This window comes from Microcaecilia unicolor, chromosome 3, assembly GCF_901765095.1.
Source record: "Microcaecilia unicolor chromosome 3, aMicUni1.1, whole genome shotgun sequence".
In the NCBI taxonomy this organism is placed as follows: Eukaryota; Metazoa; Chordata; class Amphibia; order Gymnophiona; family Siphonopidae; genus Microcaecilia; species Microcaecilia unicolor.
In genome coordinates, this window is record NC_044033.1 from 302,888,913 (window position 1) to 302,902,321 (window position 13,409).

The 13,409-nt window shown below is 43.6% G+C and overlaps 1 protein-coding gene across 2 annotated transcripts in view; it reads left to right on the forward strand.

The window, feature by feature from the left end:
• The window catches only part of LARP4 (La ribonucleoprotein domain family member 4), a 184,458-nt gene that overhangs the window by 60,111 nt on the left and 110,938 nt on the right, over nucleotides 1-13,409 (forward strand). For both annotated transcript variants that reach the window (XM_030198258.1, XM_030198259.1), the window contains exon 3: nucleotides 4,770-4,925. In XM_030198258.1, coding sequence (XP_030054118.1) covers nucleotides 4,770-4,925 — 156 coding nt within the window. The remainder of the gene's footprint in view (nucleotides 1-4,769; nucleotides 4,926-13,409) is intronic.

Below are 13,409 nucleotides of genomic sequence, written 5' to 3' on the forward strand. Positions count from 1 at the left end.
AGCCTTGTGGGAACCCCTCAGCCAGGTCTCCAGCTGGCAAATAAGATACCATTTTCTGTACTTTATAACTACAAGTTGACAAAAAAAAAACCTTTAAAACATTCCAATACTCTTCCAATATCACTCAACCTGGTTAATAAGATGTAATTATCAACCAGTTGAAAGCACATGACAAATCAAATTGAAACACTCTTGCTTTATGCCCTTGACTTAGTAAAGCTTTACTGTGCGTGAAAATAGAAGCTACCACTATGTCTGTACTGTGATTCTTACGAAATCCTGACTGAGATGGGTGCAAAATATTTTCATACAAATAATCATCTAATTGTTTAGAGATGAAAGTCCTCTATAATAGAGAGCTGGACGGGGTTTGCGGGAATCTCGCAGAACCCGTGGCATTCCCGCGGGGACAGAGGCAGTTCAGTTCTGTGGGGTTCCCACGGGGACGGAGGCAGTTCGGGGATGGAAGCAGTTCTGCGGGCTTCCCGTGGAAGTGTATGCTGCACCTGCACCAGCCTCTCATCTACCGAATACCAATTTATTTGAGTGCTGTCTCCTCCTCCTCCTCCTCTTCTTCCTTGCTTTAACAGCATAAATGTGGAAAGTCTTCCATTAAGGAGGTGGTAGAGTCACAAATGATGACGGAATTCAAAAAGGCTTAGGATGAACACAGAGGATCTCTAATTAGAAAATGGAAGTTATATAAAAGCTAACCTTAAATGGCTGCATGTGTGTGGATGTGTCAAGTGACGCTTAGATGGCGACTCTGGCTGTGATGAACTAGGGATGATACCTGGCAGACTTGTATGGTCTGTGTCTCATACATGGCAATCTGATGTAGGATGGGCTGGAAAGGGCTTAGACAGCAACTTCAGTGGCTGGAACATGAGGACATTGCTGGACAGACTTTTACGGTCTGTGTCCCACAAATGAGAACATGAATAGGCTGGAGTGGGCTTCGATGGCAACTCCAGCATTTGGAACATAAGGATGGGGCCAGGTAGACTTCTGTGGTCTTTGTTCCAGAAACACGAAAGAAAGACCATAATCAAGTATATAATATCACACTCGTTGATTTAATGATGAATTGATCATGTGTGACTATTGGGCAGAGTGGATGGACCGTTCAGGTCTATTTGCTGTCACTTACTATGTTACTATTAATCCTGTTTGCTCCCAGACTGGTGCACAGACCTCAGCTCTGACACAGGCACGAGAATCAGATGTCACCTGACCTACTGGCATGTGCATGTGGCGACCTGTCAGCACACACTGCCAGTGAATCAGAGACAAATCTTACATGTGCGCAACAGAGTGCTCCAAGTTCCAACTTCCGTTCCTTCCTTGCCTACAGTGCTGTGGCTCAAATCCAGAGAGAGACTGAGGGAGCTGACTGGAATTTTCTTTTATGTACCATTAAATTTTTACAGGGATGGGTGGGGATGGGTTAAATTCTTGCGGGGATGGGTTGGGATGGTTTAAATTTTTGCGGGGATGGGTAAGATTCCAGTGGGGACGGGTAAGATTCCAACAGGGACAGGCGGGGATGGGTAAGATTTCTGTCCCCATGCAACTCTCTACTCTATAACCTTGGTAAATAATGGGATAGATGCCACTAGACGATAATTACTAGGTATAGACAGATTACCATTTAAGTTCTTAGGGACAGGAGTTAAAACACAAACATACCTAAGTCTCCACTACCCAAGCTGCAAAGAACTCAAATACAAAACAACCTATACATCCGGCTTCTCCTATATAAGCACACAATTATGGAACGCACTACCAAATGCCGTGAAAACAACATATGACCACATAAACTTCCGGAAACTACTAACAACTTACATGTTGAAAAAGGCATACCCGAACAACCCAACTTAAATGCCTCAACTCTGTAACAAAACCTAAACTCGATTGGACATAAATTACCTCTTCCTCCTTGTGATTCCTAAATCTGACTGTTAAGCACAAACTTTACCACAACTTCACTTTGTATTTGTTCATACCGATATTGGCGATCGCCTATACGGTACTATGTAAGCCACATTGAGCCTGCAAATGGGTGGGAAAATGTGGGGTACAAGTGTTACAAATAAATAAAACAATTTCACTTTTAGTATTCAGATTTCTGCCATTGGTCAAACACAGGCTAAACCAAACGTAGCTAAAGCAGTCAAAAACTCATCTATATTACAATTAGACTTAGAAATACATTTAGACTTAAAAAAATCTTTTTTTCAACTATTTAACTTCAGCAGAAGTCATGAGTGAAAAATCACTCCACAAGCTGCATAGTTTCTTCAAAAATAACAGAATGCAATTGATTTTGAATGGTTGGCTTCTTATTTTAAAGAAAAGGTAACAATGAAGAAGCAGATGGCGGAATAGAACCACTTTGAAAAGTCAATGTGGTAGTATTAAATAGGTTGTCAACCAAGCAAAATAGTTTGTGAACATCTAAATTACCATCCCCTATTTGTTTAGAATAGAAATCATGTTTCTTTTTAGAAATCAATTGCTTGGATAGTGAAATCTTAAAGCGCCAAATCTTTTTATATTCCAGAGACATAGATTTCTCCAAGCTCGTTCACTTTTCCTACAAACTCTTTTTAAAAGTAAAAGTTCTTCATCTAACCATTTCTCTGATTCACGTAGGATCTTAACCTTTGTTTTGTAGGGTGCTGTCATCTAATATTTTTGAAACGTAATCATGCTAGTTATTGAAAAGCTCACTTGGAGAGAGAGCATTCAGCAAAGTTTGTAATTTTAATCCAAAATAAATCAATCAATCAACATCTATCTTACCTCTAGTTTTCCTCAACACTTTAGAACTACTTTTCTTATATCATGATTCCTGCCAATTAATAGTAAAATCAAATAAAAAGTGATATGTCCAAGGAAGCTGGGAACAATCATTAAAACTTAAGATCCTGCGACCTATGGCCCTTAATATGAGAACTGTGGATGGCTGATCAAATTCAAGAAACCCTTGAACCTGAAAATCTGATGGATCTTGAAGATGCAAGTTAACATCTCCAACAAAAAAGGGCTAGAATTCTAGGGCCTTAAGGACCACAATTGGTGTCACCAAAGTATATTCCATGCATCTGGGCCTATTTAAAGTCTTATGGGATAGCATGGATAGCTCCTTTGTTAAATATACTCTGTCTTGTTGACTTGGAACATTTCCTTCTCATCAGATGATGGCAACATTTTCAGTGTAGATAATTGAAGAGAACAATTTCTTCTCTTGTTTCAGCGATTCACTTGCTATTTAAAAAAAGGGAGTTGTTTTCATTATGCTTTTAATTTGTTGTATTCTATTACTTGAAAGAAAAGAAAAACACCTGCTCTCCATTGGTGTTCAGTATTTTGAATGATGAGGCGAAGGTTGCATGGTGCCCTTGTAGGACAGAGCTCGCAAGTCTTTGTCGTCTCCTGGTTGACAGGTATAAACCCACAGGTTTTGGACTGGTCTGGTAAGACTAAAGGAAAGAAAAATACCAGATAATATTTAATTTCTCCATCATATGCGTAACTGCATATGATGATTTTAATTTGTTTTAGGGTAGGTAGAGAAAGCAGTAGCAGGATAGGTTTGAGAGGATAGACATTGAGGGGGGGAGGTTCTCATTCGTATTGTTGGTTTAATTGTGGGAATTTATAGGCTCATCTGTCCAAATTACAGAGAACCAGAGAGGAGGACAACTGTGAGATCTGGGTTAATTATTTCGACTTTGTAACATAGTAGCAGATGACTGCAGACTGTGGTGGTGGGTGCTGTTTTATTTCAAGACAGCAGTGGACTTCCAGTGGATTAGTGCATTGTAGGAAGGTGCCACTTAGTACCACATCATTGCTGGGGAGCATGGGGAGCACACACAGTTTTGCATAGAATGCCACAGATATTTTGCAGAAGTTGTCCTTTCATCATGCTGTGGGGTTTTTGCATCTTTAGAGCAGGCTGTCGGTTGATGTATTTGACATGGACCTTTAGCATTTTCAGTTCCTGTTATTGAGATAGCATTAGAATTATCTAAAGACAACTGTTGGGGGAATTTTGTTTAAAAAAAATGAAGTGCTGTCAACAATATTTTAAAATTCTGCATACTTTCTCTTTAAATGTAGAATTCTCCCATCATAATGTCTGACTTCTCCTTGCCCATGCCCGACACTCAACCGCTTTCTTCTTCCTCAGATGCAACACTCCCCAGCTTATTCCCTCTGTAGGGTTGATCTCTTCCACTTTCTTCCCCCCTCACTCCAGGTTCAACACCAGTTCTTGGCTGCTTTTTCATCTTTGTCCCTTAGTTTTTCTCCCTCAACCCCCTCCCAAATGCTCTTTGCCTCCCTGCTCCTTTGTTCTTTTGTCTTCTAGTCCTGCAGCTGCCATGCTCTTCCCCTGTTGATAACACAACATGTAGTAGGAGGAGATCGGTTGCACATTGGACCATGTCATAGTGTCCTGTGCATTCCAAATCAACTGTCAGGCCCGGGATGGCAGAGGAGAAAGATACAGCCCAAAATGCTAGAGCTCTCCTTGTAATCAGCATGGTGAAGATGGAACTTTGTGGTCCTTGTGCCAAATTCTGTGTGTCAAGTGCAAAATTGTACACAGGAGGGGAGTTCTGTGAAAATTCTGCATTGTACATGGAATTCACTCGAATGAAAAATGGAGGTTTCTAAAGCATGAGTGTTTTGTTTTTTTGCTAGGCCTCCACAGTTTCCATCTTCAATAAAACTAGACCTATGGTCTGTTTCCTCACTAGGTAACTCGGAGACTTTGGATAGCAGTAAGCAGTATGAAGTGATGTATTCCCCAACTTGTGAAATGACAAGCAATGGCACTGGGGTAGAGGAGACGGCTTCTAATGGGGTGGATCTAGCACAAGAGGAGCTTGGATACCAGATGTTTGAGACTTTTGGTGAGTAAGATGTATTCAGAGATTAAAATGTTCAAAGAATTAGATTTGCTTGACCTTAGGGGACAGACAGAAGACCTGAAGCACTGCTCTTCCACCAAGGCACATGCTGTAGTTTAATAATGTAGTATGTGAGTTGGTGAGCTGACACCTAAACTTAGGATCCAACATTGGTCAGTTGAAGACCCACTGGCCTTGGACTGATTTGTTCTGGAGCACTGATAAAGATACTGAGCCATTGACTTCTACCACAGGTTGCTAGTAGTGGTAGGCTAATGCTGACATTTAAAGTGAATCCTGGGGGGAAGTAACATATGAGTGGATTTAGTTTCAACAATTTTTTATTGATGATACGACAAGATAAACAACCAACAAGCTCCATGTACTGAGCAGTGGATTTAAAGCATGATAGATTTGCTGGGAGTGTAGGGTAGGAGAAGAATATATCATAACTTACTGAACCAAATCTTTTTAAGGTTATGGAGAAATTAGAGTTTTTTTTGCACAAATCTGCCAATTCTCAATACCTACCCCCACAAATAAAAGTATGTTTGATAAAGACTTATTTAACATAGGATTATAGTAGGGCTGTACATTTGACACTTTAAAAATTGTAATTCATGTTAATGTCTCGCTCCCTCACCCATTGCTTCCTTTGTGGGCTGCAAAGACCGGCTGCTGGGTCCCAATCTGGGTTGACTCTGCTGCTGTTCTCCTCCCAAGGCTGTCAGGGAAGGTGGAGCCATGCACCCATGACCCAAAAGTAACCACGGAGGTATGAGTCTGTGACATTGGGTCCGGGGCAAGGCTAAAGAAGCTCTAGGCAGCAGCACTGAGGCCCGTTAGAGTGAAAGGCTTCAGGACGGTGTTCTTTCTCCTTATTCCTGCTCTTCTCGGCACTCCAACTTTGCCTTCAGTGCTGCAGTGCGGTGGGAGAGGGTTCAGGAGCGTAGGAAAATTTGCGAGGAGAAAGAGAGCAGAAAGAGGTGTGTGAGAGAGACAGATGCTGGAAATAGGGAATGGAAAAAACAAGGGAGATGATGAATATGAAGTGAAGGGGAAACATTGGGTTTCTGCCAAGTATTTGTGACCTGGATTGACCACTTGTTGGAAGGAGGATACTGGGCTAGATGGACCATTGATTTGACCCAGTATGGCTATTCTTATGAGAAATAGTGATCATGGAGGGGAGGGGAGAGACGGTGCCCATGAAGGGGAGAGAAGAGAGACATGAAATGGTGCCCATGGAAGGGAAGTGAATGGAAGAGGAGAAAAGAGAAACGGAAGAAATGGTGATCATGGAGAGGAGAAATGGTGATCATGGAAGGGAGAGACTGTGCCCATGGAAGAGGAGAGGACTTTGCCCATGGAGGGGGGAGGGAAGGGGAGAGATGGAAGCTAGACAGAATTGAAAAGATGGATGAAAGTTGAATGCGAAAGATGGATAATAGGGTAGGAAGAGAGAGGAGAAAAGAAATAGTGGATAGACAGGAGGCCCCGGAAGCAGAGTTCAAAGCACAGAACTGTGCTGGGAGCACAGGGAAGCAGAACCGGAGTCATGAAATGAGATAATTAGATAAAATCCACCAGACAAGGGTAAAATAAATTATTTTATTTTTAGTTTAGTAATTGAAATTTGTCAGTTTTGAGAGCTATATATTGCACTGTACAGGAGGAAATGTAAGAGGGACGTTCTATGCAATTCAGCCGTGCAATTAAAATTTTTTAATCACAATTGTGCAGTTGAACCTTTTGATCGATGTACAGCCCTAGATTATAGTTATTAATTCTTGAGTGGGAAATAGTCTGTGCTGCAGGTCAACTTACTTTGTATTTTAAGCAATTGAAAGAATATTTTTGGACTTCAAGAACTGCCCATTCCCTTTAATATACTACGGTTTAATAATGTTTTTTGTCATTTATATCTTTGCCTATTTAACTCTGACCCAGCGCGCCTAGAAATTATTAGGAAAAGAATAGTAAGTCAGAATATTGTAATGCCTTTGTATCGATAGCGTTATGGTGTGTCCTCACCTTGAGTATTGCGTACAATTTTGGTTGCTTTAGCTCAAAAAAGATACGGTTCAAAGAAGGGTGACCAGAATGATTAAGGAAATGGAACTCTGCTCAAATGAGGAAAGACTTAAGAGGTTAGGACTCCAGCTTGGAAAAGAGATGGCTGAGAAGGGGATATGATAGAGGTCTACAAAATACTGAGTGGTGTAGAACGGGTAGATGTAAATTGATTTTTTACCCTTTCAAAAAGAACAAATATTAAGGACACTCAAGGAAATTACATGGTACTACTTTTAAAATGAACAGGAGGAATTAGTTTTTAACTTAACAAATAGTTAAGCTCTGAACTCGTTGCCAGAGAATGTGGTATCAGCAATTAATGTATCTGGGTTTTAAAAAGTTTGGACAAATTCCTGGAAGAAGTCCATGGTCTGCTATTGATGTAGACCTGAGGAAAGCCACTGCTTGACCCCAGGGATCATTAGCATAAATCTTACTACTATTTGGGGTTATGTCAAGTACCTGTGACCTGAATCGGCCACTGTTGGAAGGCTAGATGGACCATTGGTCTGACCCAATATGGTTATGTTCCCTCTGCTGCTCCCCCCCCAGTCTTGGACCTTCAGTTTTCAAATGTCTTCCTTACAGTACTCTGGCACTGTAGAGTTACGCCGCTTGGTTTACTGCAAAGCACACCCTCTGACTCATCCCGCCCATTCTGACTTCCAGCTGGGCGCTGGACAAGTCATAGTGTGCACTCTGGAGATCTCAGTCATGTATCTCTGCAGTGCTGGTGCTGTGAGGAAGACATTTGTGAATTGAAGGTATAAAGCCGGGGGGGGGGGGGGGAGGAGATTACCAATATAGTGTTGTTTGTTTTGTTTTTTTTAAAGCTTCTAAGGGTGTTATCTTCAGGTAAGACAACACTGGGTAAAGTTCTCGACTTACAATCGAGTATATACAGTAGCTGTTCTCATTCTCTACCAAGTGACTGAGGAATTTTAAATCTGTATATTAGAGAACTTGGATAGATTTGGTGTAATAAGTTTTTAAAGTAGTGAGTCCTTCCCTTCCCTCCATTTTGTATCTCCATAAAAATAGGAAAATTTGTGGGGCAAAAGCATAAAATAGGCTAATGAAAGAAAGTAGTTGTTCCCAGTCCTTTATGCCAAGGGTCCTGGGTTCAGTTTCTAGATCCATGTCTTCTACTTCCTGGGCTGACTAGAGTTGAGGAAGCTACAGAGGCTACATTCACAGCCTTTGTGGCTGGGCAGATTAGGGCCCATGGATTTAGGATTTTGAAAGGAGTTCTGTTGCATGTTTCCTGGCCCAAAACGGTTGCTGCAGTGACTCAAATTAAGAGGGGAGGAAAAAGCAAGGTTACTTAGCTGTAGTGAAGGTTCTCTGTGAATCCACTAAAAATCAATACAAATGGTAGTTGAATCATTTTAAGTCAAACAATCAAAACCAAAAAAACAAAATAATGACCCACTGAACTTCAGAAATAAGTTCACGACAGGAATACAATTAAAGGAAGGAAAAAGCCTCAAAGAGCTCTGTTCAATCAGTTTCTGCACAGCCTTCCAAAGGCATAGCATGGCTTCTGTAGCTGCAGTCCTCAGGCCAGTGCAGCTTCAGTGGTGCCAGCCCCTTACAGGATATGACTTGGCTTGGCTTCCACAGCACCAGCCAGTTGCATGGCTTTAGCAACTGCAGCCTGCTGCATGTCCCAATTTCACCCACATTCATTTGATTCATGGCACAGCGCCAGTAGAAGCCAGCTGCAGAACACAGCTTGGGCATATTCAGTGCCAGAGAGTGGTGGTCTGCTGAACCCAGATAAATGGTTCAGCCTTGACGATAGCTAGCTACATAGACTGACTCTATCAGCAGCGGCCTGCTACACGTTGTAGCTTCTGCAACTACAGTCAGCTACATGAAAACACTCTACTGCAGGGCACAGCTTTAATGGCGGCAGCCAGCAGTGTAGAACAGCTACAGCTGCTGCCTACCGCATGGCACAGCCACAGCACTAAGTGGCAAGCTACAGCTTCAGTATCAGCTGTGGCACGGCTTCAAGGTCAGTAACCATTTTGGGGCACTGCGTCACCTTCTGCAGTCCCTGATACGAGCTGCATCACCTTCAACTACCACTTGTATCCCAACAGTGGGCAGCATAGCACTGTTGGAATCTTCTGCCACTGGTGAGGCACTATGTCAACACCACTGCCACTTATTTGATAATTCGTTGATAGCAGCAAACGAGAACTTGACTCTGCTACTGAAATTCTGACCTATAGAGGCAAGCAATCACCTGTACAGGGGTGGCCATAGTAGAATTCTGTACCATGGCTTGGGTGCTCCATCTCTCTCTCTTGATCGGCATAACCTCTTCAGTGAGCTGCACTAGGCCATAGCTATGTCGGCTTCCAGCGATGGAACAGGGGGCCTATGTTTCCTCTTGCTTATGACTATGGCTGTGTATGTGCTTAACTGTATTTCTAGCCAGTCCTTTCTGACCCAGTCCTTCAGCATAGGTTTGGCAGTAGTACATTGTCATGTACACATGTGGCCACACCAGGAATGTCATTTTGTGCTGCTTTGCTCTTCTAAGATTTAGGGTTTCGCCCTATGCTAGTAGCCAGCTCTAGCCTTCAGCGGCCTCTGCACCCAGTGCAGTTATTTGGCTGCTTTGGTGCTTAGTTGCTGTCCTAACTTCTACAGCAACTGCCTCGGGAGCATAGGTGCTAAGGTGCCCTTTCATATGGTATACTACATGAGGTCCCAGCTCCGTTGCTGCTCAGGCATCCAGCAGTATGTACCTCTCTCCCACCAGCCATAAGAAATCAGGTGGTCCATAACCAGCTATGTGGGAACTACAGTGCTGGGCAGACTTTTATGTTTCTGTACCCTACAAATGACAAAACAGGCTGGAGTGAGCTTCAACAGCAACTCCAGTATTTGGAATGTAAGGAAAGGGCTGGGCGGGCTTCTATGGTCTATCCTAGAAATGCCAAAGAAAGACCACGATCAAGTATTTCATATCACATTCATTGTTGAATTTAATCATGAATTGATAATGAGTTTGACAGTTGAGCAGACTGGATGAACCGTTCAGGTCTTTGTCTGCCGTCACTTACTATGTTACTATACTGAACTTCCTGTGGTTGCACGTTATCCTTAAAGGGTGACTCACAAGGAATTTCTTTCGTTTTCTGTCTCCATCCACTGGTCAATGGACACAACTATTCCAATGATGTAGACTGGTCTGGTAGGACTAAAAGAGAAATCAGTTGAGACATAATTTTTTCCGTGCACTGATGGAATATAAGGCAGGGGCTGTCACCTTCCTCCTCCATTATCCCCTTCATTGATTGGGATCTGAGCTGAGGGCAGTCTCTTCTCTCACGCTCTCTTCTCTCTCCCCCACATACCCCCCCCCCCCCCCCCCCCACCACCACCACCACTGACTGAGATCTGAGCTGGGGCTGGTAGAAGCATAACTCTGTGGGCAGGAATGTCCTCTGAGTAAAAGGGAAATCATAGCTGCCCCAGGTGGTGCCTGTGAGGGAGGACAGTGCCTATTCCAGCCTTTCAGCTAGTTCATGCAAGAGAGAGGACAATAATCTGTGCCAATGTGTGTGGGCGCCCAAAGGGCAGCACCTATACTTCGGCGGCTAAAAGACCTGCTTTGTGTCAGATTCCCAGGGCAGGCTTCTGGAGCCATGGTTTTCACTCCTGTCAGAGAGGTCATAATTCAAAGAAGGAATCTGAAAAGGAACTTGAGGAGAGGAGATGGTCACTTCCACAGAGTCCAGGCGGTGGGTGAAGGGAGGATCCAGATCAGCCATAACTGTTGGGCACGACTGCCTGTGCTAGGAAATGCTGTGCCACAAACTTGTTGAAAAGTTCCATGGGGTACTGGTGAGGCAGAATGGTGGTGATTGGGGGGTGGGGGGGGGGGGGGCGAGAGATAGAGACAGACATAGGCATCCACTTCCAGGTGTCCAGTTCATGATCCTTGCAGGGTGGTAGTGCCTGCAACTCCTGTGTTTTTCATGGGATGGTCCTAGGAGGAGGGGCAATGCCTGGAGGCTCTGTTTCCTAAGATAGTCCATCCAAGGAGAGGAGCAGAAACTGCAATAGTGTCTTTTTGCTTTCAGGTCTGAACAAAGGTGCTCTTGGGTGCTACAACTGCTGCTGCTTGTTCTTTGTGGTGCTTGTGGGCTGCAGCAAGAGGTTAGCAGGAAAGGAGGTCTGGAGATCACTGATGCTGTGTAGCTTTAAAGGGGGTAGAGCTTGAAAAATCTTCAGCGCCAGTGCATGGCTTCAATTGGAGCAGAGTCAGGAGGCATGACTGCAGTAGGCTCCGGGCTGTGGAAACCCCATAGGAGGTGTTTTCCAGCATGGTAGAGGGAGGGAGGCAGGTATAGGAAGCAACTCATCTGCTGCAACATCATAGGAGGCAGATCCGTTACTGAGCCAGAGGTTAGAAGAGCTGAGAATGAGGTGGGATGGAATGGAAGAGCACACTACTGCCTGGGTGAGTGAGGGGTAGGTAGCTTGTGCCAAGAGGAGCTCTTTTTTTGAAATGCATGATTGGGATGGTAGAACCCCCCCCCCCCCCCCCCCCCCCCCAGGGTAAGTTAGCCAGAAAATGCTTTAGGGCATGCACTTGGTTTTTCCAGGCTCATGGGGTCATCTTCAGGCAGAGAGAGCAGGATTGAAGCATCAGACACACGTCTCATTCATCTTTCATCTACAGGCTGCACATTTATTTAAAAAAAAAAAACCTGGCTTAAACTCAGCCATTGTGGTTGGTTCTTTTCTTCAGGTTATTAGCTGGAGTTTGTCATCTTTGGGGTGGGGGGGGGGGGAGTTTGTGCCGCCTCTCTTTTGGTTCTGATGTTACAGGGAGAACAGGAGAAATTTGTCCATTAGGCAGGGCAGACCATGTAAACTGTGGTAGGAAGTGGACTGACTACACGTAGTGGGTTTGACTGGCACATGTTCAAAAGGAAATTTTATTTAAAAAAAAATTTTTTTTTTTGAGTTCTGGGAGAGCATATCTTTTGGTGGCTCATTAAATGGTGTCACCATTGTGTGACTGACTCATAGTGCTCGTCCATGAGAAGTAGCCTAATGATTAGTGCAGTGGTATGAGAGCCAATTCCTACTCTAGCTCCTTGAGACTCTGGGCAAACCACTTAACCCTCCATTGTCCCAGATATAAAATAAGTACAGTACCTGTATAAAACTGCTTTGATAGTAACCAGTTTCCCTTTCCCATGAAGAATCTGTAGGTGGTTATGAATGCTACAGTTCTGATGAAGGTGGAAGCTCAAAGGAGCAAAAACAAAAACTCTGGAATCATTATCAGAGGATGTGGTAGCAGCAGTTAGCATATCTGGGTTTAAAATAGGTTTGGAGAAGTTCCTGGAGGAAAAGTCCATAGTCTGCTATTGAGACAGACATGGGGGAAGTCACTGCTTGCCCTGGAATCAGTAGCATGGAATGTTGCTACTATTTGGGTTTCTGACAGGTACTTGTGACCTAGATTGGCCACTGTTGGAAGCAGGATACTGGGCTAGATAGACCATTGGTTTGACCCAGTATGGCTATTATGTTCTTAAAAACAAACAAAGAAAAGAATTTGTCCAAAATCAGACAACTGCAGTCAAGAAACAGGTGTGTTAATTTAAGCGATCTGAACCAGTAGTTCTTAGCCTACTTGGATTTTCAGGATATCCACAATATCTGCGATGCACTGGCTCCATTTTTATATAGATTTATCTTATGCAAGTTCTTTGCGGATATCCTGAAATCTTGACTGGCTGAATGTGCCCTAAGAACTGACTATACATTTGGATTATTGTAAGATAAATTTAGGGGGAATTAGTGACTCTTTCTCCACCCCCCCCCCCCCCCCCCCCCCCCCCACTCCAGCCAATGTTAAAGTTCTTCTCAGTTCCCCTTTCTATTCTTTCTCCCTTTCCATCTCTCCTAACCATTGCAGTGACATTTCCTCTGGCAGAGAAACAGAGAATACGGTTTGCTTGTGGAACTTTGTGCACATCCACCTGCTTGTCAGATGTCACCTGAGGGATGATTTGGACTACTGTGCAGTTTCTATTCCCATTGTCCTGAGTCTTAAACCTAAGACTTCTTTCTTATTCTGAGAGCTTCATGGGAACGAGTATTGTGGGAGTCCCACAGAACCCAAGGGATTCCTGCAGGCATGGAAGAAGTTGCAGTGGGTTCCTGCAGGATTGTGAGGGCTAATCACATTTGCTATGCCTCAGGTAGAGAACAGGCAAAGAGGGAAGGTATAAAAATAACACAAATTGGTAAATTAGCACTCTGGGATTAGCTGGATCATTAACTTGCCTCCTACAGATCTGAAATTCACGCAAGCCCAAGAGCTTGCACACATAACAGTCCTGAATATTAGGACACCTGACTCCCTAAGGC